Source organism: Takifugu flavidus, chromosome 6 (assembly GCF_003711565.1).
Source record: "Takifugu flavidus isolate HTHZ2018 chromosome 6, ASM371156v2, whole genome shotgun sequence".
Taxonomy (NCBI): domain Eukaryota; kingdom Metazoa; phylum Chordata; class Actinopteri; order Tetraodontiformes; family Tetraodontidae; genus Takifugu; species Takifugu flavidus.
Window position 1 is genome coordinate 5060156 of NC_079525.1, and position 27378 is coordinate 5087533.

General features: G+C 44.8%; 4 protein-coding genes and 2 non-coding genes across 8 annotated transcripts; 4 read left to right on the plus strand and 2 right to left on the minus strand.

Annotated features, from left to right (window-relative positions):
* The first annotated feature begins 88 nt into the window (after window positions 1-88).
* On the plus strand, window positions 89-179 carry LOC130528105 (small nucleolar RNA SNORD60). Its single transcript, XR_008951215.1, has one exon. It is a non-coding gene; the product is annotated as a small nucleolar RNA SNORD60 (small nucleolar RNA).
* A 170-nt stretch (window positions 180-349) lies between these two features.
* LOC130528104 (small nucleolar RNA SNORD60) lies at window positions 350-431 on the plus strand. The gene has a single exon (XR_008951214.1). It is a non-coding gene; the product is annotated as a small nucleolar RNA SNORD60 (small nucleolar RNA).
* An 867-nt stretch (window positions 432-1298) lies between these two features.
* Window positions 1299-3665, plus strand: LOC130528087 (guanine nucleotide-binding protein G(I)/G(S)/G(O) subunit gamma-13-like). Of its 2 annotated transcripts, none has more exons than XM_057037062.1 (3): window positions 1299-1571; window positions 3060-3164; window positions 3248-3665. In XM_057037062.1, exons 2-3 carry the CDS (start codon window positions 3067-3069, stop codon window positions 3351-3353), a joined length of 204 nt encoding a protein of 67 aa, XP_056893042.1. In that variant the 5' UTR covers window positions 1299-1571; window positions 3060-3066; the 3' UTR covers window positions 3354-3665. The 2 variants fall into 2 exon arrangements, with proteins under 2 accessions (XP_056893042.1, XP_056893041.1); XM_057037061.1 differs by having other exon boundaries at window positions 1314-1571; window positions 3055-3164.
* On the minus strand, window positions 3598-11278 carry chtf18 (CTF18, chromosome transmission fidelity factor 18 homolog (S. cerevisiae)). The gene is made up of 22 exons (XM_057037049.1): window positions 11054-11278; window positions 10619-10702; window positions 10363-10504; window positions 9977-10166; window positions 9778-9870; window positions 9523-9575; window positions 9294-9435; window positions 8980-9204; window positions 8807-8904; window positions 8600-8723; window positions 8373-8506; window positions 8170-8263; window positions 7987-8085; window positions 7786-7916; window positions 7458-7572; window positions 7136-7360; window positions 6901-7050; window positions 6597-6727; window positions 5198-5342; window positions 5010-5117; window positions 4636-4705; window positions 3598-3844 (listed from the first exon to the last, which is right to left on the minus strand). Exons 1-22 carry the CDS (start codon window positions 11142-11144, stop codon window positions 3723-3725), a joined length of 2766 nt encoding a protein of 921 aa, XP_056893029.1. The 5' UTR covers window positions 11145-11278; the 3' UTR covers window positions 3598-3722.
* A 1209-nt stretch (window positions 11279-12487) lies between these two features.
* On the plus strand, window positions 12488-27377 carry slc5a10 (solute carrier family 5 member 10). 2 transcript variants are annotated; one of them, XM_057036900.1, is made up of 15 exons: window positions 12488-13005; window positions 13077-13148; window positions 13302-13406; window positions 14033-14092; window positions 14373-14477; window positions 14576-14681; window positions 14770-14850; window positions 14933-15138; window positions 16575-16710; window positions 23664-23771; window positions 23860-24010; window positions 24083-24251; window positions 25721-25936; window positions 26565-26658; window positions 26834-27377. In XM_057036900.1, the coding sequence occupies exons 1-15, from the start codon at window positions 12901-12903 to the stop codon at window positions 27028-27030; spliced, it is 1911 nt and encodes a 636-aa protein (XP_056892880.1). In that variant the 5' UTR covers window positions 12488-12900; the 3' UTR covers window positions 27031-27377. The 2 variants fall into 2 exon arrangements, with proteins under 2 accessions (XP_056892880.1, XP_056892881.1); XM_057036901.1 differs by having other exon boundaries at window positions 12490-13005; window positions 26837-27377.
* LOC130528014 (protein FAM83G) lies at window positions 15449-23022 on the minus strand. Its single transcript, XM_057036898.1, has 5 exons — window positions 21773-23022; window positions 20144-20311; window positions 19137-19261; window positions 17050-18421; window positions 15449-16487 (listed from the first exon to the last, which is right to left on the minus strand). Exons 1-5 carry the CDS (start codon window positions 22259-22261, stop codon window positions 16131-16133), a joined length of 2511 nt encoding a protein of 836 aa, XP_056892878.1. The 5' UTR covers window positions 22262-23022; the 3' UTR covers window positions 15449-16130.
* Window position 27378: the final 1 nt, after the last annotated feature.

Here is a 27378-nt window from a genome sequence, read left to right on the forward strand (position 1 = left end):
ACGGACCAAGATGGACTCCTAACCAGACCCCTCAACTGATCTTGAAACTCGGTGAGTGGATTGTGGCATTTTTTCCTTCCAAACATTTAGCCAATGATGACAAGCTAAACTAAACTTTTCTGACACCTACTATGAGAGCTGTGCTGCAGCTCCTGATTCTAATGTTCACACTGAGGCTTTTCCAGAAAATAAAAATCTAATGTGTCAAATGTGTTTCTGTAAATTACAAATTCTTGTTTTATTTTTTCCCCTCAGCTTTATTCGGCAATTAAAGCAAAACCTTTGCTGCTGGTCGCTGAAGGTGGTTTTCAAGGTAAATCTGTGTGGACAGTGAATTATATGTCTGAACAGCCAGTGATGATCAATAAATATTTTCTGACACCTCGTATGAGAGCAGCATGCTCCTGATTATAGCTTTTAACCTGAGGCTATAGAGGGTTTAAATAAATTAACTGCATTTCATGCCACATAGCTTATGTTTTCCCTTTTTTCCTGCAGGTCTCCAGAAACATGTTTCCCTCCAGATGATGGATTAAACCTGAATTAAAGTGCACTTTAGAAAATTGGAATGGTTTTGACCTCCTGTGCTATAACTTTATTAATAAACTGCAATTTTAATTTTTCTAAATGGTCTCCTGTAATGTGTGTTCGCTAACTTCCCATAAATGTATAAACATTGCATTTTTTTATGGCTCTTGAAACTTTTTGACATTTCAACTGCTGGAGCCTATCTTTGTGTGCAGGTGAAAGCAGGGTTGTGAGTTGCACATTTGGTACCTTTCTCAAGGGGACTTTGACATTGGTCTGAAGCTTTTCTGGCATTTCTTCTACCAGAACCTTCCATGTTGTGTCTGCGCAGGGTCTTGAACCAAGAACCCTCTGCTTCCCAGCCCAGTCACCAACAGACCTTATTACTTATTTTTTAAATAAAGGAATCTGTCTTTATTGCAAAATATGAACATTTACTTGGTAAAAAAGATTAACAGTTTTAAACTTAAAATGGAATATTTGGGGATAATTTTATCAAGAATAAAGGAGGATACTGGAATGAAATTCTGGATATAGCCAAGGGAAATGAATAATTCCGAAAGAACTGAGATATAATGGTGATTTTACAGTAAATATAAGCGTGGCTGGCGTTGCCTCATCGTGTGCAGCTCTAACAACATTTCTGGTGCTGGTCCCTGTGGAATAACCACGGACGTCATCTCCGCTCATCTGAATACTAAATGACCTCCCGGCATGTTTTCCCTCTGGAGCTCGTCCTGATTTGCGTGTTTCCTGCCTGCACGCATCCTTGGTGCGGATGCAGATTTCCATACGGCTCCTTTGACTGTCAAACCAGGCGGCGGAGCTTCGTTTCTCCGCCCCGAGCATCATCCTCGCATCCAGTCGCTTCCCGGAGCGCAGGGGAGTGCCCTTCCCACACACGCCCACAGCCTCCTCCTCCTCCTCCTCCTCTTCATCCCGGACTCCTCCACCGACCCTCAGCTGTTCCCGTCGCTGTCTCCATCCTCCATCATCCCGCTGCACATCAGCTCGACCGGCGCTCCTCTCCAGAAGGCCCGACGGTAAGCGCGGTGCTTTGTGCGGGGGGGATAGGTGCGTTTTCACATGCACACGCTCAAATCTGAGGCCGTGGTGCTTCCTCATTCTCTGAAACGCCGATGTTCGCGGGTTTATTTACTGTTACATTCCATTTGCGGCTGAAAATAGATGTTTGGCTTTTAGATGATCCCATAATGAATGATCTGTTCATGGAACAACTGGTTCCAGCTGGATGGATAAAGGGAAGCTGGTTGGTATTCGGCTTTACTTGGAGCTGTTAAAGAGATGAAGAGGATGCGCGGAGAGGAAGATGGGGGAGGCTGGAGGACGGGTGTGATGGGCCTCCCCTCTCTCTGTTGGTCTTCCTGGTGGCTGTGGCTGGGTGGGGCAGAATGCACAATAAGCAGTAACAACAGAGGAAATTGGAGAACATTTGAATGACCCAAAGATGGTTTTTCTACCCTAGAAGAAGAAAAAAAAGAATTTATTCAAGTGCGGTAGTCGACGGGACAACAGCGCGGCTAAATTGTACTTTTTATACAGGGACATCTGAGATTCATTTAATTAACGATTAATTTCTACTAATTTATTAATTGTATCAGCAGCTATATGGCATCCAAACAAAACAGTCCTGCAGCAATCTAGTAAGATTATGCTGTTTGGCGCAAAGACAGGAAGATGAGACATGCAGTATATGTACATTGTACCACATACAGTTCTTCCATATTCGATTATTTAAACTATTAATGTTGTTAATTTACCCCGTTTTTTTAACTGTTGTTTTTGTTCAAGATTTGTCAGGACAACAAAACCTATAGAAATATTACCTACATTATTTAATAAATCTTTTACACATTCACCGTTTTACTAATAATCATCATCTGTGTGCTAAAAAATAAAAGATAATCAATCAATCAGTAACTGAAAAGATTGAGGACACTCGTCATCCTACAATCTGCAATGTTCGCGGCCTCGTTTGTATCAATCCGCAGAAGAAAATAGTCCCCAACCCACTGGACAAACGTTTGCTTAAATTCTAGGATCAAAAGTTCCTGGAGAGAAAAATATAACCAGCCTCTTCTAGAAATAAGAAAGAGGGCTGAACACGACTATTTTTAGAAGCAATGTGCTTTGGCCTGAGAACCACAGACAGTTGGAATGCAACGGGTTTGACAAATGATCTAATTCACTCTTTTCTTTTAAAAAATACACCAAGATCCCCCCTTAACCTATATTCCAGTACAGAAATGAGAATAAATACCACATATTTAGAGATGAGAAGTGAACCAGATGTTTTGGTTTTTTTTAAAAAAATATTTGCATTTCACATGTTTCTGGAAATGTGACAGGAAGTACCTCAATATGAATGTCGGTGTCAACTTCCTCTGGGTCAGTGATGTGCTGCATGAGGACTTTATTATAAATCCATCAAAAGGAGCCTTGATCCCAGAAGCGGCTGTGCAAGGCAAAAAACTATTCATGTTTTGTGTGTGTGTGTGTATGCAGAGCAGAAGCACCATGGAAGATCTAGATGTTCCACAGATGAGGAGAGAAGTAGAAAGCCTTCAGTATCAGCTGGCAATCAACAGAGAGAAGTCCTCCATCACCGTAACTGAGTGAGTCTCTCTTGCTCTCTCTCACACACACACACACACACACACACTTCCCAGTGACAGTTTGGTGTGTATTTGTTTTCCAGGTTGGTGAAGTGGATCGAAGGATGCGTTTGTGAAGATCCGTTCCTGAACCCTGAGCTGATGAGAGCTAACCCCTGGGTGGAGAAGGGCAAGTGTGTGATCCTCTAATGGTCACACGCATGCACGTGTGCAAGCCTGCCCACACACAAAATCAGATGCATATAAATTTGCACTCCCACACGCTGCACTAAATCACTCCTTTACGCTCACACAAACACACTTTATTGCTATTACAATGTTTAGGCTCCTGAATGCTTTTAATTTATGACATGACCAGTGTGTGCGTGCGTGTGTGCGCGTGTGTGTTCAGCACTGCGTAGCTTTCTAGACATGGTTGACGGACTGCCGAGAATTGTTTAACAACTTGTTTTTATTGGCTCTTTACACTCTCAATCAAAATAAAGACTGTTTTGAATTTAACAGCTGGAAATGTGGGATTTATTTAAGTACAATGGTGATGAGAGAAGAGTTTGCTCATCACAGCAGTTCTCTTATGTACACGTTTCGCCGGACTGCGTTCGACATGCCTTCGTTGAAGCGGAACCACACATCACTGTTGCCCACAGCTTTTCCCATCAGAAGACTGGGACACTTTTCACCTACAGAGAGAAAAACAGTGTTTGCGTGTTTTGTTTGGGAAAAGGTCCAGTGTGGAGGATTTGGTGCCGCCTAGTGGTGAAAATAGATTTGCCCAAAAAGTACAGTGGCTGCAGGACAAAAAAAAATTATGTAACTGCATCCACGAGTATTTGTAATCTAGATTACACGTGAAAACCAATAAAATGTTTCTAATTAAATGTGTTTTGTCTGGGCAACTGTAAAGACACGGTAGCAGCCATGGAGGTGGTAAACAGTAAATTATATAGTAGTTCATGTTCCAATTGAATATATAATTTGACAACATTTAAATGACCAAAAGTTGTGAAAAATGGTAAAAGAACCACGATTTGACTCAAATACATTTAATTCCTGGCAATATATCATTAAACATTCTGCTCATTGGCCCTTTTTAGTTGGTCTCCTGATCAATTTCTAACGCTATGACCTAAAAAAAGGTTTAGCTCGTTATGTTTCCACCCTGATTACCCTATCGATCAATCGGCAGTCGTGACTTTAATGGGTACAATTTGTAACTGTCATCCCCCACTCAGCTCTGAAGCTGCTGTTAAGTAAAGAAATAGGACCAGCTCCACCCAAGGTGCATTCATAGAAGCATGTTTATGTTTGTTTAAAGTTGACATGTGATGAACACGTGAAGTTTCCGGTGTGAAGCTGTAATCTGATGTCACCTTTGGTTCTGCTGAGAAGAACCTCGAAGTGCAGCAACTCACAGGAAATGATCCTCAACTAAACCGTGTAGTGATTAGGATACAATGATGTCACACAATACCTCTGTCAGAGGACAGCTGCTCTCTCCGTGGTTTGGGGGTGATGGCTCGACCAAAGAAATCCACCTCGGGCTGCAGAGGACAAAATGGAGGGTGGAGTTAATCAAGAAGTTTCTGTCCTCCACAACAGGGTCAATGATGATGAACCATCAACTGGATTGTTCACTTTTTTTCCCATTAGCCTCATTTCCCAGTTTACTCCAATAGTGCTGTGGCCCAGTGGCCCAGCGCTGTCCTCGTTTCTGCCCTCTAGAGGATCAAGTACATTACAATGAGCCTTTGAGGGTCTCTGCAGAGCTGCTGCTCTCTGGCTCCTCTCAGAGGGGCTTTCTGCTGTTAAATGTACCTAAATAAACGAATGCATGTGCCATCTCACCCTGGCCTCCACTGTGGTCTGTTTAACAATGTTCTCCAGCCTTTGCTGATGGTTGCTGGTTAGTTTGGATCCACGGTTCTTCTTCTCCTCCTGTTTCTGTATCAAAGTCTGCGCAGATTATAAATACATTTAATTATTAACACACGTCGACGCTGCACTGTACGCCCCGATCCAGGAATCTGTCTCACCCCTGCGGGGTTTCTCTGCAGGATCAGCTGCTCGGCTCTCCTCATCTTCTCTTGCTCCATCTCTCTGCTGATGGTTTGTTTGGCCTGATACGTCAGCTGACGGCGGGGAGGCAGGCTGGGATACCTCACCACTTCCTCAACACGCCTGCAAACACATACATCCGTCAACGCAAGACTGCATTTTTAACATTTACTGTATAGAGACAGGAAGCCTGTTGAGAAGACGGGGGTGGAATGATGTGCAGCAAATGTTCTGAGCTGAAATCAAACCATCAGCTACAGCATGGACAGCAGCCTCTACATCATGGTGTGCACCGACTGACTGAGGCTTCTGTGTCCTTAAACAACCTCACTAAACAAGCTGTGATGGGTGGGCAACAAAACACATCAACTGAAAGCTTCCAATCTTGGGGCAATAGTTCATGTTTTCAGAAATAAACCCTGAATTTGTCATTTACTAATACCTTAATCTTCTTACCGCTGATCTGTGCAGCGCGCACGGACACACAGACTCTCTGCAGGTGACAGTCTACTCTCACTTTTGTCACATTTAGGTATACCAGGTACAAACTAAAATAAAAACAGCTCATGTGACCATCTGGTATTGATTAAAATGTATAATTTAAATATATAATCTGTAATATATTATCTGTTGTGAGTAGAAATATCTATCTTAACATGTGACAGGACTGAACATATTTAGCCCAAAATTGTGTCCACAGCTCTGACCTTTATGTTGGAAAGTCACTATTAAAACAAGTCTTACGGTTCAACCATTTTGTGATAGTAGCTCTGGCTGTCTGACCAATCAACAACAGTCCCCAAAAAGCAGACCAATCAAATATTCCAGCTGGGATCGTGTGAATTCACATCCGAAACTGGGCTCCGAAGTTTCATCCATGGTTCTTCAGAGTGTTGTTGTGGTGTGCGAGAGAGGGCAGATAGAGGAAGGCATAGATCAGCAGGAGCAGCAGCAGAGCCAACACCAGAGGCAGGCCCCAGTCGTTGGTGACCAGCACCTCATCGCAGCGAGCCTGCAGGAAGGAGCCGTTCCGAATGCCAGACTGCTCCTCCATGTCAGACACACACGCGGCGACTTCACCCAACTAATGCTAGCGCGTTGTCCTCAGGAGCGAGCAAAAAGGAAGCTTCAACATGAGCAACAAAATGAGCTCAGTTCTGTCACACCTCGATCAAATCCAACCACGTTTATGCACTCTTTCATCTGTTTTTAAATCTGCTTTGCACCTGGTTACACCATCTCTCTCTCTCTAACACACACAAAGGGGATTATCTCATGCCCCCATGCATAAAACTACAAATGACAAGACCAATGGCCTTCAACACCCCCAGCAAAAACAGGCCTGCTCTGCATGTGGGTGTGCCAGTGTGTACTCACGGCTCCAGTACGTATGTGTATTGCCCCTCAGGTGTTCGGTCCTGCCTGTAGGAAAGGTTGTAGGCCAGCATGGTGTCCACAAGCTCATGCATCTGTTCCTTCTCTCTGCTGCTGAACAGCTGAGGATTCACCTGATACAAACAACACATGCTCAACTCCACAGGATGAATGTTTTACCACCACACTAGTTGCAAACCCTTACAGGTGGTGTCAAAAGTATAAGAAAATCAAAAATGACATTTTCTAGTGTAATTTCTGACTACATCTGATTTCTGCGGGAGTTTGACAACATGCGTTTACTCACAGGTCGCAGTTTGGGACAGAGGATGTCCAGAAGCAGTGGGAGCATATCCAGGGCCAGGATTTGTTGGCTGGTTCTTGTCCTGATGCATGCTGGGATGTCACTCAACATTGTAGAGAGAGCATTTCTGCTGCTGTTGAGCCGGGAGAAGGCCTGACAAAGTAATGCCATAATGTTACTTTTTGCTTCAAGCATTATGCCATTTGATGACATGCAGGACAGGACAGGACGCCAGTACCTCATGCTGGCTGTGAGGATAGGTGATTCTGGGCACGTGTGTATGTGCAAACAGGAAGTGGAACGTGACAGACAGGAAGGGAAGGTATCTCATCAGGGAGAAGTTCTGGCAGTGCAGAATTTCTTGGTTGAGCCGGTCTGAGAAGGAGAGCCACTCTAGGGCCTCACAGACACTCTGAAGGTTTGGGTCTCTTATACGCATGGACAGGTAATTATCGTACAGACCCTGAGGGACAAGCAGTCGAAAGAGATCAGAATGTGAACATAAGATTAAATCAGAACGTGTTCTTTATAGTGAAACAGCAACAGAAGGTGCCAGTTACCTGGGAAACCTTTTCATACTCTCCACTTGATGAGGCCAAGTGAAGCACATGATGGAACCTCTGCGAGCCGCTTCCAGAACCAGGAGCTTCCTCAAACCCTTCCCCAATCCGCTTCCTGAAAGGTCAAATTTAGAATCAACAAAAGAAAAAGGCCAAGAAACTCACAGATTTAAACACTGTAAATAATCAATTTGTTATGTAGTCAAAGATTTGACTTTCTTGTTGAACAAGTTACTTAGTACATAACACTGTTTTGAGAGTTGCGTGTATTTCTCCATAACAAAGAAGCATCTTTTCAAATATTGACGAATTATTTGGCATCTTGTACCGTTTTGTTCGTGGTAACTGGAAGATCTCCTGCCAAAGATGAAACAGGCCTTTGTTCTGGTCCTTCTGCCCCACAGAGACACTCTGAATGGTTCTGACGTCCACCTGCTTCAGGCCACGACCATAAAGGAACTGTGCACAGGGTTTGGGTCATTTAGAGTGATGATAACTGAGATGATTCTTCACAGATGAGTTAGCAAACCTGCAGTGTGTTGATGCAGGCTCTAATGTCATTGTCCGTCTTCTCGCACAGTGACATCAGAGCGCCTGTGTCTGCCTTCATCCCATGCAGAAGGGAGATCTGCCAACAAGAGCTAAGCATTAGCGTTTATACACAAGGGCTGGAATGAACACATGTCACTCCGGTGCATGTTTGTGCGCTGACCTCTGTCAGCCTCTGAGAGAGGCGGGAAGGCTGAGTCTGGGGGAAGGTCAGGAGAAAGGCCTGCTGCCTGAGTGGTCTGAGAGCTGGAACATATCTAAAAGTAAAGGGAAGTAAAATCAATTTTCTTTAACTGAAAAAAAGCTTGGAGTCATGTTTAGGCGGGTCACTGCCACGCCAACGTTAAACCCGGCATTTCCTCTTACAAGTCATTACAGATGCAGATTATGGGTCGAAGCAGGATGGACTCTTTCTTTTTCTTCTTCTTCATTGTCTCTGTAGCTTCACCGCTGTGTCCATCTTTCCTGTTCAGGGCAGCTAACAGAATGTTGATAGCAGCCTGACAAACACAACAAGTGAAAGGAAGAAAACATTTAAGCTAAAAGGAAAAGACTCAAAGATCTCACTCAGGTTATTATGAAGAGCGACTTACTGTCGGTGCCCCATCGATTTCATCAATAATCAGGCAGTTCGGCTTTTCATTGACACCTAAAACCGACTTCATCTGTGTTGCTGTGTCGATGCGTTTCTGAAACACCTCTGCGCTGCGATCATCACTGTAGAAACAGCAGCAGAGCCACTGATGTCACATCTCAAAGATGAACGTGATCATGATGACTTACAAGTTCGTTCAGCTCACCTGGCATTAATTTCCACCACATTGTATCCAGCATGCTTTGCTATAATATGAGCCAAAGTGGTCTTGCCCAAACCTGGTGGACCTGATAACAGCGCCACCTGGGGACAAAAATAAGAAAATCGATTGTAACGCGATGAATTACCATGGTGGTAACACAAAATCTGAGTGTTTACTTTGAATTTAGGGCGTTTGGACTGGTCCAGTTCAGCCTCCAGAATCTCCTCGGTCATCTCGACTTTAGTCTTGAAGCGGTTTGGATTCTGATTGGTATGATTTGGTTTAGAAGTGTTCTGTCCAGCAGCCTGTCTGTCAAATCTAGCAGGGTGGGACTTCCTCTCTCTTCCAAACACAACGCCGTCCCAAAGTTTTAACCACTTGAGCAAACATCGGTTGGTAAACTGCATCAAAACAGCCAGCAGAGTCAGTATAGGATATTTCTGAGGTCTCATCCTGATGCATGAAAATAAACGCAAAGCACAAAACTCACATCGTCACTGAGGAGCTCAGTGTAGTGACGGGGAGAAAATCTGTCCACCCACAGCCGCGACATTTGCCCTTCTATGTCTTCAAGATCATCACTCTCTTTATCTTCTATACTTTCAGGCTCCACAATCACATCATTCACACTGCTAAGAAGGCGGCACAATTTAAAGACACACATTAAATATCTTGTACGTAACAGGATTTTTAACACACGAGGGATGAGCTGGAGTTACCCGGTCAGCAGCTCAGTAAGACGCTCAGATTCTTCCACCAGCTGATCATGACGCTGAGAAGGAAAGTAGTCAAATTTATGATGAAAAAAGTAGTACCTGGAATACTGTATCTGGCCTACTGACAAAATGACTTTACAAAATCTCAACTCAAGACATTTAATTCTGCTTTTCACTGCAGGCAATATGTTCCACAAATCTGAGCTCAGTCTGACACTTATCACATCAGGTATTCAGTTGCAGCTTTTTGTCACTCACCCTCTTTATTTCTTGTTCCCTTAGCACTCCAATTGGTACTGTCAACAGCCCGAGTGCACCAAAAGAGTCTGGGACTATCCTAGAACTTGCCACCTGAAGACAGACAATAATAGAAAACAAGAAACGTTAAAACAGACGTGAGATATAGTAACAAAAATGTAGGAAAAATCACAGCTGCATCACAGATGAGCTGTTTAACCTTCGTGCCAGCATCTTCTTTTTGTCTGAGATACACACGGTTCCCTGACGAGTCTGTCACAGTGATGTAGTCCCCCTCTAAAGGAGGACGCTTTAGCACGTGCTGTGATGGTGGAGCCGCTGTGGGAGGACGGCTGGGAGTCTCTGGAATTGTAGCTAAACCACTGATGTCCATCACAGAACGGACAGGCCTAAATCACCAATAAATTGCAAATATTAGTCATCTGTCAGAACCAAAATGTGACGAAAATCAAACATTTTAATGAATTCAAGTTGTGTCTGGCAGTATTTCTTTAATCCTACATCGATACCTGACAAAATGAAAAAATTCTGTATCAAAAATTCAAAAACATTAGTATTTTGGCTGTCTGCTCTCCCCCTTCATACCTGGCAGTGTCAAAGAGGTCGTACTGCTCTGGTGATGATGGCGGTGTGATGTCATAACTCTGTTGTGGGGCTTTCCTTTGCCCAGGGTCAAAAAGTCGTTTGGCCACTCCTGCCTCCTGCCTTTGCCTCTTTGTCTTTGGAGCTGCAAAAAAAATTATAATAACAAGTCAGATTCATAGCATACAAGTTGCATGCCAAAGAAATTCAAAACAATATTTAAAAAAAGGTTCAGTTCTCTCAGGGTAAAATGACTTACTGGTTGGCTCCAGCAAGTGTTCTATGTCCGATATGTCATCTCCTTGACCCCTCTTTTGACGTTTGCTCGGCTTGAAAGATTCATCTGTAATTTAATAACGTCAGAAAAGCAGTGTGTTTGCAGGAGTTGTTGCCTTGATTTCTAAACAACCACTTAGGTCATTATATGGCTTTTTTCCTGATAATGTGGAACTATGTTTGTGGAACAGATCATTTATTTATGCCTTGGTAATACAAATCACAAATTAAATGTAAATATATATTTAAAAATAACATTGTTACATTGTTGCAGAATTAAATGGGAAAGATACCCCTAATAGGGCTCAAAAGGGAAGTTTTAAGATATTCTAATGCGCCCACTTTTCCAATTTATTTCTATTTTATTTAGTGTTTTATCCGACCTGTATTATAGAAATTTAGCACTTGTCATTTTCACCTTCTTCCATCGCAGCCAAAACTTCCAACTCATCGGCAAACTGGTCTTCGAACTTATCTTCAATCTCGAACAGCTCGTCATATTCGTCCATTTTCACTTCGACACGACGGAACCACAGATAAAGAACCTAATTCGATTGAAATACAAGAAATTACATATATCTGAAAATATTCCCCATGTCCCGTTTCGTCAAGATTTCCCGCAATTGTGTGTTGTGAAGAACTACTTCCGGGTAACTTGAGTGTTCCGCTCTCTGATTGGTTGACGAGGGTTTCCGCATTTCTTGTTTCATGTCTGACTGATAAGATTTTGTCCTGAAGGGGGCGCAAATCGAACCTTCATAGAATTTTATCACTTTAAAACTTTTGATACTTCAATAAATAATATTCTTCCACAACTTATCACATACACGCATTTAACGATGTAATGATTGCGTATTTTATTTTCCTCATTCTAATTTAAGGTCTTAGCCTATTCAAACATATATATAGGTGTGTGTGTGTGTGTGTGTGTGTGTTCTTGTTTGGTCACTTGTTATCAAGTGAAAATGTAAAATATAAATATAAGTCTTCAAAAGTAGTAACCATTCTTGCTAATATTCTAGTTTATTTTCCTCAGCTGTATGTGTGTTTTGTGTGACAGAGATTAATGATAATGTGTTTAACGTTGGAGGGTCACGGCCGATGCCATCTGCTCCTTGCTGCAAACATTAGACATTAATTTGTGTGATAATGAGTTAACTTTACACCAGAGAGCACAGAGGGAAAACACACACTTCCTTTGGTTCCACTCAGGGAAACGTGGCCTCCCATAATGTCAAACACCAAATTGTGAATGTCTCACATGAAGATGTTAATAAAGGTGGCAAAACATGAAGACAAAGAAAAAGAGTGTTTTACCAGTGTCTACTGTAGTTGTTTTGGTAAATAGTTTCAATAAAAAGAAGGTTATAACATATCGCAATCAGGGAATTGTGCAAAAGATTAAAAAAACACTTTTACATCTAAAAGTGATTTTTAATTTTTTAAATGTGTGGTTTAATTTGAATGCAACCTCTTCAAAATATATAAATATTTAATTTCAGAGACCTTATTATTCACAAGTTAGATTCAAACACAAACACAAGTAATGTGTTATTTTGGGTAAACAAACACTTAAATTTAAAGCTAATTTGAAGTTAATTAAAGTGCATTGCACACTAACTTAATTGTGCTCAACTTTGGTGCGTTTAAATGCTAATGATTATGAGAAACTATTATCGGCAATGATTGACTGTGTGTGTGTGCGTGTGTGTGTGTGCTTGTGTGTGTGTGTGCGCGTGTGTGTTTGTGTGTGTGAGAGAGAGAGAGAGAGAGTCTGGACTGATATGGACTCTGGTCCAGATGAACATATGCTGTACCACACCAGTCACTCCATTATCCCCTAGCATGGTGTGTGTCTCTGTGTGTGTGCATGTGTGTGTGTGCTGATGGCTGTCTCATTAAGGTGATGTGTTTAATCATCAATTCAATTCATCCAAGGAACTGTGCTCTTCACCTGTTCACCAAATGCTGTGTGAGGCAGTGAGGTCAGCTTGTACTTCAGCCTGGAGGAAACTGTTACTGAGGAGTGTGTGTGAGTGTGTATGTTCGGGTTAGTCAGGTTGTTTTCTCCAGTGTTTGTGGAGGAACAACAGAGTTCTGAAGGTTCTGTATGAGTCTATCACTAGTGTATTGTGTGGTTCTTGGTGTTTTGATAGTGTTAGATTATGAGAAAAGGTTGACAGGTGCTGTCCAGGTGTCCATCAAGTGTATTTTGTGTGTACCTTCACATTTTTGTGTGCGTGTATACTGCCGTAAACTTTAAGGATGTCCAACTCCACCAACTTCTACGACCTCCGTCAGTCCTTCAGCTTCTCGGATGTCATCGTCATCTCAACCTACTTTCTTCTCAACCTGGCTGTTGGCATCTGGGTGAGTGTTGCAGGCGTGGATGTCCTCTCACCATCCGCAGATGCTTGAAATTTACCACTTTTGTCTGTCAGTCATCGTGCAGGGTGAGCAGGAACACTCTGAATGGGTACTTCTTGGCTGGTCGGGACATGGCCTGGTGGCCGGTGAGTGTGTGTAGCCATAAAATGCCATTTTTTGGACTTTTGGGTCTTCTTTGATTTATTTTAGCTTATTTTGTCATAGCTTCTGCATGAACAGGATTGATTTTTTTAATGCTAATAAAATGTTATACCCAAAATGCTGAAACACTTGCACAGATCGGAGCGTCGCTCTTTGCCAGTTCAGAGGGCTCTGGTTTGTTTATTGGTCTGGCTGGGACTGGAGCTGCAGGAGGCATCGCCGTCACTGGCTTTGAATGGAATGTGAGTGGAGACGCGGCAGTGTGAGACGCTCGTATATCTATTCACAGTCGTGTAACAAGTGACATTTGGAATGAAGCAGAACTGGTCTCCTAACAGTTAATATTTACCCATAGACTTGATGCTATTAAATATTTACTCTCTGAGCTAATTAGAGGATTAGGACCTCAGTGAAAGAGTATCTTGGGTAAATGTTTAATCTGTCAGACTTCTCTATTTTGCAGAGCAACAAAAAGGAAACTTTATCCTCAAAATATGAAGTAATAAAAATTTAAATCAGTGTCATGAGAAAAGAAATCTTGTGAGACTTTAAAAAATAGTTAATTTACCATCAAATAACTCATTTACAACACCTAAAAGGCAGTTAGAATGTTGTGTTAGTTAGTTTGCTTCAATAGTTTTTGTATCACAATTTTATAGTCTAGACTAGACTGAGGAATGTGCCTTTCCTCTTTCAACAGTTGTAACAATAGTCGTCCTGTAGGGGGCAGCAACACACATAGATTAATCCATAGATATATTAATTATATTAACTGTTTTCACACAACAGGAAAGGGGTGCAGACAAACACAAAGATCTGATTGTGTTGACACAAAGGCCTGGTTCAACCTCTCCGTCTTCTTTCACAGGCCACGTACGTGTTGTTGGCTCTAGCCTGGGTTTTTGTGCCGGTCTACATCTCCTCGGGGGTTAGTTCACACACACACGTCACAGGAGCCAATTTGTTTGTTGAGGCTGGTGCGGCAGGTGCATTTAAGTGTGGAGTCACCTATTAAATTCCCCACAAGGGTGTTTCACCACTGTCGATTCATAACAAGGAACGTAAATAAGTGTTAATTCTAATTATATGGCTCTGACAGTACGTAGACATTTAGCTCGTCTGCAGCCTCCAGATGTGAGCTGGCAGGTCACACTGGGCTGATAAAATCCAATAGTATCCTACTGTGTTGATTCTGAATGTGTGCTCAGATCGTGACCATGCCAGAGTACCTGGGCCGTCGTTTTGGGGGAGAGAGGATCAGAACGTACCTGGCTGTCCTCTCACTGCTGCTGTCCGTCTTCACTAAGATATCAGTAAGACACACTCCTGGGCTCCTCCGTCACCTGTCAATCATCTGTGCTGCTGATCCCCTGCTGGGTGTAATGACACATGTCTATTGTTCCCTTCCCAGACCGACCTCTACTCTGGGGCCTTGTTCATTCAGGTGTGTCTGGGCTGGAACCTGTACCTGTCCACTGTCCTCATGCTGGTGGTCACCGCTCTCTACACTATTGCAGGTAAACGAACGGGCAAATCCACATCAAACACGTGGCAATGTTTCCATATTTCCGGTGAGGTTTACTCACATTTCCATGATTATTTCAGGTGGTCTTGCTGCTGTCATCTACACCGACACTCTACAAACCCTTGTGATGATAATTGGAGCCATCATCCTGACCATCACGGGTTTGCTCTTTGGGCATTTTAACAAAAACCTGCATTTATTTTCAGGATTCTACAATCTGAAGGTTGTGTTCCCCGTCCACAGCTTTCAACAAGATTGGTGGATTTGGGAACCTGGAGCATGTGTACAGCTTGGCAGTGCCCAGTAAGATCATTCCCAACAGTACCTGCCACCTGCCACGCCAGGATGCCATGCACCTGTTCAGGGATGCCATTACCGGAGACCTGCCGTGGCCCGGCATGACTCTGGGCCTCACCATACTGGCCACGTGGTACTGGTGCTCCGACCAGGTACATTTAGGAAGACATAGAAACACATACCGGTGCAGAGGGAACTTTTAATTCACTCTAAGCCAGTGGAACTGTACTGCTAACAAGGGTTTTTGGCTATTATTCTAGTCTGCATCCCTGTTTCCTTCTCCAGCTACAGTAAATAAGCCTCTGCTCAACTTAGAAAGACAATTTTCAAGATGAACAGGACTTCCACTTGTTTGTGCTACAGGGTTGATTCTGCTACTGTGGCAGATCCGATGATTAAACACCACAGAAATGCTGCAGTCTGGCGATATTGAGAAAAAAATGTCATTGTATGTGCACAAAATAAATTAAAAAACAGTCTTTTTATTGTCAACATTCCCCTTTTGGTCCCAAAAAAAGCATTACAAAAAAAAGGCACAGCAGCTCTCTAAAGAAGCACAAGAAATTTACAATGTCGGCTAAGTGTGTGAAAGCAATCAACATCTCAGTGTTACACATCGGTAACCGGTCACAGTGGCAGGTTGTTACCACGTTGGCAGAGGGTCGGTACAGGAAGCCGCTCAGGCAGAAAATTAGGACAAGAGAAAAACAACTGAGGTTATTTAGCTCAAACGCTGTTGATGCTAATGAATGCTAGGTGACTCAACTGCTTAACACCCCTTTTATTAACTAATTGGAAGGATTCATGCCTGAAGCTGTGTCTACCCACATGAAAGTCACCTGATTTTAGTGTATATTACTTCACAGTTTACTTCCTACCCCTTTCAGAATCCCTCATCAACATGTTACAGAAAACCTTTAGTCAGAAACCTTTTACCTGGAAGCAGGTGACACATTTACGGTACCTCAGGTAGCACGTTATGAAATCATGCTCTCTCCCGTTGACACAGTCACAAATCTAATATAAATAGTCCCTGTTTGTTGAGCCTCGGGTTGTAAAAACAGGAAATGTCATGCATACTGGAGATTGAGAAGATTCCACACGTCAAAAAACACTTGTGTTGCTCGGCAGCGTTCCTGTGCTCCTACCGAGCACCCTTGGTGTTCTGGGACGCCCTCTTCTGCGATGCTCCTCCTCGCGCCTTTAGGTATTTCAAATTGGCGACCTTTGACAAAGATATTCCCAGTAATCCAGATGTGTTGCCCGGCGCTTGTGGCGAAGTGTGCTCCCGGTTCTTGTAACCCGGGCTGTGGCGCCGTGGCGACCGGCCCGAGCGCGTCTCTGACCGCATCTCTGGCGAATCGGTCCGCCAGTAGCGGTGGCCTCCGATCACAGGGCCGGACGCTTGGGTCGGACGGTGGAAGCTTCCAGGTTTGGCGATGACCACTTTTGCCCCTTTTGTTTGCCCGTGACGACCCGGAGATCTAGCAGACAAGAACAACTGGGGGGAAGGGGGGGGGGAGAGATGAGATGTGATGGAATCCTAAAATGGTTGCTTCTTTTCTCATCTGCTTTCCTCTTCATGCAGGTGATTGTGCAACGATCGCTGTCTGCTAAGAACATGAGTCACGTGAAGGGAGCATCCATCCTGGCTGCCTATCTGAAGATGCTGCCCTTCATCTTCATCGTCCTCCCTGGCATGATCAGTCGTGCTCTCTACCCAGGTGCGTGCACGCACATGTGGGCCGCTAATGACAGACACGCCTTTGTAAGCTCGAAATAAAGGAATGCCATGTTTACTGTAAGCAGGCAGCGGCTTGTTTTGAAGGATCACACCCATGTCTGAGGCACCGTTTGGTGGATTTCCTGTTAGCTATTAAAGGAATGGGAGATATTTCTGGGAAACTCGGCCCCCCGATCACATAAGAAGACTTTACAAGATGAACTGATTAACTGGGAACAGCAATTATGAATTCACACCCACAATTGTACCTGACTGTTTTTTAAATGTCTTCTTATTAAGTGTTTATAAACCTGAATGGTGCGACTGAAGCGCTACTCACCTGTCCAATGTGCCTGTGTGGGGACGAGTGGATTTGTCTGCGGAGCTGCTGTGATTGGCGAATGAGGGCAGTGCTGTCCTCCGATTTGCTCGGCTCCCGTAGATCCAGCATGCTCTGGGAGAGGCGCGCCATCATGTTGACCCCGTCTCCTTGGCGATGGCCACGGCCCGAGCCGGTCGTCACCCCGTTGGTTAAGGGGTCCTCCTGGGGACAGTCGTAAAACTCCTCCTCTGACGCGGTGGAGGTGCTGGACGGCTCGTCGTTGGCCGATCGGTCGCATATGACCTTGGTGCTGTCCTGGCTGCCCCCGTCGTTGCTGCCGGAGTCTCTGCCGTTGTCCTTTGACAGCATGTGTCTGCGTGTCAAGCCTCTCTGCATTCCTTCGTCCCTAAAGTCTTCCTCGCTTTCCAACTGGTCCATTTTGGTCAGCATAACCAGTGACTTACCCAGCTGTTCTGAGGAGGCGGAGTCTATAATTAACTGCAGCGTGCGGGGTTTGGGGACCGGAGGTCTCGGGGTCTGTGCGGGTGGCGTTTGAAAGCGTTCCGTTGGCTGGGAATCAGCAGTAACACTGGTCGGTGGTGTCGGGGTGTGTGTTTCGGGTTCGTGCGCCTCTTGTGCTAAAGGTGTGTTCGGCTCCCGAGGAGCTCCTTTGGAATCTGTTGTGTCAGTCTGGTCTTTGCTCTGATCCGTGTGTGTTTGGGGTTTGGGTTGTGTTTTGGTCGGACTTAGAGGACTGGAGGCATCAGTGCGCTCTGCCGGCGCCTTCGCCGTCCTTTCGTGCTGGTGTCCAGCCGGCTCCTCTGTATTTTCTGGTAGCATCAGTGGCGAGCTGAACCGTATGGCCTGGCTGGTTTCAAACCTCTCTGACCTCTGTAAGTGGACTTGATGGGCCCGCTTTTCATCCCTGATATTGATGAAACCAATCACGTCGCTCGGTGGGTCCGGTTCTGGCCAGGTGGGAAGGTACGGGATCAGGTACGCTTTCTCTAAACAGGCTAAAGCTGGATGTATGGGCGGCTCCTCGATGACGTGCCGGAGGCGGCCTTTTGTTATTTTCAGCCCAGTGGGATTCTGGGAATTCTTGTTGCTTGAATTTTGGTCTGATGAACTGGGACTCACGTGGGCGCCCGTGGTGACGAGGGCATATTTTGGGTTGATCATCTTCCGAGCGACGGCTGCAGACACAGGAGCCAGAGGCGCTTGAGGGAGCGGGTCGGGAATCGGTTCGTCCATCATGGCAACCTTGTTGAGGGACACACCTCTGGACACGAGATAAAGGTCGCGAAACTGCAGGTCAAAGGTCTCCACGGCCTGGCCCGTGACCACGGTGATAAGGTTCCGATCCAAACGAGACGACGACCAGGTGAAGCTGGAATAACCCACATTTACACAGTTACAGTATTATTAATGTCTCCGCCTTTACGCTTAATTAATTAGAGTTTTAGTTTTTTACTAAGCTATTTTGGTGGAAAATAAATATATATATATATATAATATTCACATGAATGATGGCGAAAATGCTGCTTAACTCTTTGATGAATGCAGGTTTTGATGAGAGGGAATGTGCTTAATCTGAGTAGGGCATTATTCTCTCTTACGGTCGTAAATATTTAACTGTTATATCTTCCATTGATGGTTTTATATTTGGTTCCTTTTTCTACTCCTCTTATTCCAGAACTCTGTGTTGTCCACTTCCACTGTTTCCTGTCATTTTACACGCTATTTGTTTACTGTTTTCTGGCCGTTGGACTTTCTGCCAGGTTGCTTTAATGGTGCATTAGCTTGGAGTTTTTCTTTTATTGCAAAGTCAGCAGGGACTCGGGGGCTGAAATAAAGGACTTATTGTCGATCCAAGCACAGTCTTAAGGGTTCTGAGAAGCCCTGTGCTGTGGGCCGTGGCTTTAACAAAAGAACTGTTGTAAAAGCTGCAAACTCAAAAAACCTCCAGTTAAAATGGAGCCCAGATATGCAGGATCTAGATTTTCTGATGCTTTTATCTGTCTGTGCTGTGCTGAGGGTTCCTGGAGCTCCGTTCGTGACGGCAGCAACACAAGCTACACTCGTGCGTGCAGTACCCCGCTCACCTGTATGAGCCAGAGATTGCTCTGTCTCCGTCCACCAGCAGGAACTTCTGACTCAGAGATCCACGCACTTTCTGGGCCGAGCGCGTGAAAAACTCCACTCCTCCGCAGCATCGCACACGCAGATTCTAAAGACAACACGACACACACCTTTGACTCAACTGTGGGTAATGAGAAAAGATTTTGTTCCGTTTTGTGTCCTACAAAGGATTTCAGGACACAAAAGGTTGCATGAAGGAGAAAAAGGGAGGATTTTGCCACTTTTAAGCGAGTGAATGAACTCTGTATTCACTGACTCAGGTTAAGACATATAGACTTTATTTAGGTATATGCTTGTAGGACACACCCCACTGTGTTTGTCTTCAGCCCTGCGATTAAGGTGTGCCTCCAGTTAGAGCGTTGCCTCTTGGGTAAACATTTTGTGTTAGATCTCACAGGGGACCTTAAGCATCAGCACACTCGGTCGTAAACGGTCATAACGGTCGAGGAGGGAGAGTAATAACAGAGAGGAAGAGAGAAAGCCGTGAGAACAAGGTTGGAGAAGTGAAAGCGAAATTTATGGTGCTTTATTGCTGCTGTGAAGGAACAATTTCCCAACTTGGACCAGTAAAGCCTGTCCTTCTGTTAGCCTCTTTTGAGTTTTGTCTTCGTTTGTCTGACCTCTAGCACACGTCATTAAACCGGTACTAAAAACCCTGAAAAACCCTGTGAAATCTCAGTGTAGATACATTTCCTGGTTCTCTCTTGTCTCGTTCTCTGGCTACTGTCAGAACCTAGCTGGCACATGCGTGTTACCACGGCAGGCAGGCTAGAACCTGCGGTACCCAGGTCGAGCATGTGACATATTTTACCTTCTATAGTAATACTCTTACTGAAAACATTTTTTTTTTCATGTTGGAATTTGATCTTTTCAAAACAAACATTTCCACCCGTCTATTCCGCTACTGAGGCTCATCTCCCAGCTTGTCAAAACACCATCTGGGTGTGTGTTTTTGTGCGTGTCAACGTACCTTTAGGTGTCCACGGTGCATATCAGCTCTGCCACACATGGAAAGAAAGCAGGGGACGGCGGCCATGTCGATGATTATATACACAGGAACCCGGCGTCTGTAGGCTGCGTCCAGCAGATCTCGAAATATATCCACATCTGTGAATACATCCATCACCACAGCAATCACCTACACACACACACAGAGGGGAAAAGGGCTGTTAGTGTTTCCTGATACAGGCGGGGGATTTCATTTAAGCTGCTCTTATCAACGGTATCACATCCATCAAACCCTTCAGGGTAGCTGGGTACTTATGAGAACTATCAAAAGACAGGAAATTAAAGCCTCAAAGGAAAGGAACTTGTTTCCCTGTTAGCAGAGCCGCTTTCTAAAGAAAATGTCAGACACATGTAATGCTTTGTGGCTCGGAGTCACTCCAGTGACAGCAGGGTCCACTTTGTTCATTAGCACAGCACATTGAAAATCCAACTGCAGAGCTGAACAGAACCAAAACCATGGCAACCTGGAGGGATGTTGCTGTAGATGCAGCCAGTCATGACAGAGCAGTACAAAGCTGTATAATCAAATAAAGAACACTTTACCCTTGATAATGGTCGTATCGTTGGGAAAAGTGTGTTTTTAAGTTAAAAAAAAATGCTCTGCCTTTTAAAAAAAAAAAACAAGTCATTCATGATGTCCTGATGGAAAACAACACATTCAGACTCAAACTTGGAATGATGGGAATGACAGGAAGGCTGTTGGTGGGTTCAGGCAGAGTCTCGGGCAATCTGGGGCAAAACCTTTGAAGAGATCTGACCTTTTAAAGCTGCTCTCTTCAAAGCTTAGCTTCAGATTTTTTAGCATTTAGTTGGAGGTTGGAGACAGACTTGTCAGAGAGACCAGGGGAGGAAATTCCAGTAGTTCAGACGGGGAATGCTGAGTTTTTTGTAGAGCAGGGTGTGACAGTATTGATTTTATCTTGCTCATTGTGCATAAATGACTGGTGCAGGAATGATGGTGTAGTCAGATGACTGTAGACTTACCACTAATTTCAAGTCAAATGAGTTGCTGAACAATGAAATGTGTGTTTTGGCATTCTGATGGGATTTGCTAGTATGCAACAGTGCCGTGTGAGAGCATATTTTTCCACCAGCGTGTCAAGACCAGACTTGTGCTAATAAAACTGAATAAAATGCATGTGTCAGACCGGCACGTGTCAAGAGACAATGAAGAAAGTGGTGCAATTTCCAGACATAGCACCTGAAAGAAAATCTTCTAACAAAGAAAACTAGGCTGAATTCAGTCTTTGGCGAAACTGCTGGTGTTTTTCAATGGAGGATGGATATTATTCACTAAATACGCCAAGTTGAACCATAATATTACTGCATAGAAGCATCGAAAGTGATTGTATCGTAGATATGGATCTGAAGAATTAGGGAAAAACATTGAAATTGAGGCAGATTTATCGTAGAGGAACAGGAAGTTTATAACCTTGGACTATGATGTTATTATGATGTTATTTGGGATTGTAAATGTACCATCTTTACATTGTTGTGTTTGCCTCCGTGGACCCATGCTTCATATTTGTTTTGATGGAGATCACCTCTACTTCATGTTTTGAGCCATCACAAAGCCATTTTCGCTGCCTACCTTCTGCGCTGCCGCGATACTCTTGCGCACCACTTCCTTGATGTGCGTGTTCCCCTCCACAGGAGGTTGGGTGTGCACGGTGACACGGGTCACCCCCCGGTATGAGATTGCCTCGGGCCAACCCAGATCCAGTTCCGCCACTGAGGCCTCGGACCGGTCTGGCCAGTACTGGAGAGAAACGTTCCCATCTCCCCCATCCTCACCGGAGCCCGGGGTCAGGTTCCCCGGCCCCGGCGTCTCTGGCCTCTGATGTTCGTGTCCGGGCCGGTACAGTTCAGCTCTCTGAATAATCCGCTCCAGCTCCGGTTCCGAAAGGAAGTTCCGGACGCCGGTGTCACTGATATAGCCCATGAAGGCATCACGGCCCTTGGAGATGAGCCGTTCCACCGCGACCCGCTGGTCCTCACTGTAGAAGAACTCCGCTTTGCTCTCACTCACACGCCAATTGACGTGGTGATCGTCCAGACACTGGATCTGAGACAGCGCCATGATTCACAGGTCCACCAGTCAATAAATAGTTAAGTGTATTTGACCCACTTTCCACTTATTGGTGCCGCTGCTTAGACCTCCGAGCAGCGCGCTCCGTCATTGAGTCTCCGGTGTGGGAATAAAAAAAAACCAATGTGTGATAAAATAATCAGCAGACACTCCGTCTAGGCTCAGGTCGTTGCTTATTTTCCATACCCACAGTCGCTCAGGTGCTGGGAGATCAGCCCCTCCCCACCCCTCGCCACACCTTTCACCTGAAAGGGGCCGGGCGACCGCTGCTCACGCCCGGAGCCGCCCGCTCCGGCCGTCCGGCAGACGTGGAAGGAAGCGGGCGCAGCTGGTCTGGGAGTCCGCCAGTGAGGTTAATCCGATGCGGAACACGTACTCGAGCTGGCCAAAGAAGCCGAGAATGAGCTGTAAAACACAGCGAACTGTTGTTGAGCGAGAATAAAGGTTTCTCTGGGTCCTTGGGTTGCTGGTTCTAACCCCACCGGCGCCCAGCCGCTCCACAGCGACGCGTCACAGCTGCTGACAAAAATGGCAACTCCCGATTTCCCCGGAGCAAAAAAAGGTCGTAAATTTCACTAAAATGTCGCCTGTAGACTCTTACTGGCACCAGGATGCCGCTGAAAGTCTTTTATTTCGCCTCCCATTAAGATTCCCCGGTGACGGTACAGCGTGGATCCATCGGCCCATGATCCGACCCAAGGAATCCGGCAGAGGAAACTGCAGTTACCGGGGGCACAAAGGCGGAGTGTCCGGTAGCGTGTTGGGAAGCTGAGGTTAAACTCCACCCTCCTACCCGGACACGGAGACATAACAAACACTCAGTTGTAATAACTATCCCGAAGGGACTTTAATGCGGTTTTGAAATAACAGAATGTCGAGCGAACGCTTCAGAAGGACACTTTAGTCATTTAAATCTGTCTGCAAATGTGTAAAATATCCCTAAAATGAGGTGATCTTATAATACAGACGTCAATTCAGGGTACACGCAATTTATCGGAAAAGGGAAGAGGAAATAACAATTTAAAAAAGAAAACAATTAAATGAATTTAAATCTTTTAATAAGGGGTAAAGAAGTACTATATTTTGGACATTACAAATGTCGGCAATGCAGTAAACTTAGAAAACAGCATTTATTAAAAAAATTTAATCTGCATGGAGAATGACACCCTAATTTGACGTGTGCTACTTAATTTGATGTGTGTTTGCGAGTGTAATCTAAGTGTTCAAAAAGGAGTAGGAAGAAGCACGTACTTATACGGTCCAACGTCGGGTTTTTTCCATTTTTAAAGGTGTGTTTTTGGACGTGTTTCGGCTCTTTCACATGAGCAGAAATTCGAGCAGAGAAGCGTAAATTCTGCATGAGCAGTCTCAGTGTGACCGCCTCATGTTTCAGACTCTGTGGGGTGTGTGGATCCAGAGGAGTGTGTGCGCGTGTGTGGCGCCGAGGTGGGATGCTCCAACATCGCCTTCCCCAAACTGGTCATCGAGCTCATGCCAAGCGGTGAGAACGTGGCCCTCAAAGATCTTTAAAACCGATGCTTTAAAAGTTAGGACAGTTGTGAGTGGATGCTTCCGTCCGTGCATCACAGGCTTGCGTGGACTCATGATCGCCGTCATGATGGCCGCCCTGATGTCTTCACTGACCTCCATCTTCAACAGCAGCTCCACGCTCTTCACCATTGACATCTGGAAGAAGCACCGCCCGCGGGCCTCAGAGAAGGAGCTGCTACTGGTCGGCAGGTAAACTCCGTGGGGGGATGGGGGGGGCGTCTGTCGCCATCCACCTTCCCTGAGGGCTGTGTTCCTTCCCAGGATCGTGACCGTGATCTTGATGGTGGTGAGCGTGGTGTGGATCCCCATCCTGCAGTCGGCCAACAGTGGCCAGCTTTACGTCTACATCCAGTCGGTGACCAGCTACCTCGCCCCCCCCGTCACCGCTGTCTTCACCCTGGCCGTCTTCTGGAAGAGGACCAACGAGCAGGTGACATGCCCGGTCTGTCAGGTCACCCTGGAACAACAATAAATCTAAAGAGTAAATCTGTTAGTCAGCATTTGGGGACTGAAATAGTCTTGAAGAAGCAGCGTTCTGCATCAGCCTTTTCCCCAGAACCTCCTGGAATTTCGAGGCCTGAACTGTTTTCACGCACTCTTACTCTCAGCGTCTGGTTTTATTAGCCTCACATGGCCTCCAGGTGCCAACATCTCTTCCCGGAGCTGCTGCCGACGTCATGCGTCCGTGTCCTCCACTCATTTTCCCCGCTGTTTCTCTTTCCCCTCATGGTTCTGTCGCTTCAACACACATGAGCCCTTTTTCCCCCTTTTGTTTTTTGGTTCTATCAGAGGGCAAAAACACAAAGACAAATATTAGGGGAGCAGTAAACGGCACAACGCTGTCGTGGGGAGAATGTGTGTCAGGGAGAGTATCGCACGTGTGCGGTCATATTTCAAGTGCAAGTAAAAACCGGCCCAGTGAACCGTGTAAGCCCCAGGCGTGTCTGCTCTCTACCGACACGCTGGTTAACCTTTAGATAAAGGCCAGCTTCTAAGTTGTGTGTTTTTGATAATCACTTATTAAAACTCAAACTATTAATTGACCAGTGCAGCAAAATGCTGTGATCCTGAACAAAGAGCAGTGCAGCCTTTGCTTTGTTTAGTCAGTGATCTCACACAGTTTTAACCCTTATTATTGATTATTACCAACATCAAAATTCATATTTTAGTTGAGTAATCCTTAAACACTCACCCCGATTGATAGCGCTTACTTGTGTATCGTGGAAGGGAAGAGAACGCAGCCTTGTGGTACTGACTACACTAGTTGTGTAAATGTTGCCCTCACTGAGAAATGATCTCAGAAAAGGCTTTAGAGAACACAAAGGGCCAAGGCCACTGCTATACAAAGGTTGTTAGCATTTTATGTGTTCCTGAGAACAGGATACTTCCACACAGATCCTAATTGTGTTGACTCAGTGGTCAAAGGGAACATGTAAAGGTGTTGGGAGTGTGTGTGTCACATGACGACTCGTCTGATGCTACAGGTGGCAGATGTGCTTGAACTTCTGCAATCAAAACTCCCAAATGCATAAACCTTAATTAGGATCATAATGTTTATGGAGCCTTGTCATGAGCTTATTGGTGTTTTAGGAATCGATGACTCTGTCCGTTCTGTTTACACTTGTTTGAAAAACAGTAAAGTGGAGATGAGATTTCTTCTACAGTAGTGTGCAAGGTGATATTTTCCTGTGCGCTAACTGGGACTGCACAGGTAGCATTCCTTGATAATGCACGAAACAATGCGAGTGACACGTGTCCGTTTATCACTGTGGGAAAAGTAAAAGTTTAATGAGAACACACCCAAAGACAACTCCCAATGCAGGAATTTCATATTTTTAAGAATGAAGTTCAGGATTTACGAGGAATGTCCTGAAACTGGCCGTGCTTGTGTGTGCTCAGGGAGCCTTCTGGGGCCTGATGGTGGGTTTGGTGGTGGGCGTATGCAGGATGGTGTTGGAGTTCGCCTTCCCTCTGCCCAGATGCGGCGTTGAAGACTCGGCCCCCAACGTGCTCCGCAGCGTCCACTACCTCCACTTCGCCATATTGCTGTGCGGCCTCACGGCCACCGTGATTATCGTGGTTTCGCTGCTCACCCCGCCACCTACCCATGACCAGGTGTGTAAACAGAAGCACAAGACTATCGGAGGAGGACGCCAACGTGCACTCAGGGCTTTTGCTTTGTGAAACACCTGTAACATTATCTACTACAGAACAGGTGATATTGGAGGGATGGTTGCAGGTTAATCCTCGTCAAATAACCGACCTTATTTAGAGGGTTAATGAAGCCATTATTTTGTATAGACAATATAGAATCTCAAGCAAAGACTAATGCACATCTGGTAAATGTTAGGAGGGTTCTTCTTTGACACTTGCATAAAAATTATGGTTTTACCAGGGCACTTAAGGCCAAAGTTGTTAAATAAGTGCTAAAACACTGACTGAGGTAGTTTATCTAACGCTGGGACAGAAGATCAGTAAAAATTAATGATTTGCTTTTGTATCAACAACAGACTAGGAGATTAACAGTTGCAAGATTAGTATTGACCTGAATCCTTGTGTTACTCCTGGCTACCAAGAACTCTAAAGTTTGATAATATATTTCCTTTTGGAATAATTTTAGAAGTGGGAATTCTAGCTTAATAAATGTAAAGTTATTACCAGTATTACCAATTATTATTGTTATTACCAAATATTGTCAGATTCTGAAAAATGTGGTAGTCGCTACATATATTTTTAACCTCAGGTGTGTAGCCTGACCTGGTGGACTCTTTCCGAAGAACCCCAAAGAGAAATTCCTCTACCTAAAGTGTCCTCTACCAGCCACCGTAGCTCCCAAGGTAGGAGTGTAAAAATTCACAGGACTCATCATAAAATCAGACATCATGTGAGAAACAGTCATGCAGCTTTAATTCCTGTGGTTCTGAGTAACTTCCTGTCTCTGCTCCCTGTGTGTGTGTGTGTGTGTGTGTGTGTGTGTGTGTGTGTGTGTGTGTGTGTCTGCTCGTGCTGAAGCAGGCTCTGAGCCGCCACGGCGGATGAGATGCGGTCAGGGGACGGGTTGGTGTATTTCGGCCCTCCGGCGGTCAGAAGAGGCTTCGGCTCCCAGGGTTCCCAGTCTTCGCGAGAGCGTGTTCTGGTCCAGGTTCTGCTGTGTCAACGCGCTCCTGCTGGTCAGCATTAACATCTTCCTGTATGCATACTTTGCCTGATACCACATCCTGTCCACTGACAGTCATCAAGCAGCCCCTGATCTTGCAACACTGTGATGTTTTAATACTTTTTACACTCTCCAACGAGCGAAAACAGACCTGCTGGATTTAAAAATGGTACCTAAATAATAGTAAATATATTTGTGTTGTTTGATTCTGTGTGCTTATGCTGATATCATGTGTGTGTGCTTTAAAATGTCACTGCATTGTTAGTTTATATTATTTATTAACAACCCAGTTTATGCCACCTTTTTTTTAGTTTATAGGATTTGAAATGGTCAGTGCTTCTTTTTTGAGAGATTTTTTTTGTGATACAAGTAATAAAGTCAAAGATGTGTGCATCAAAAC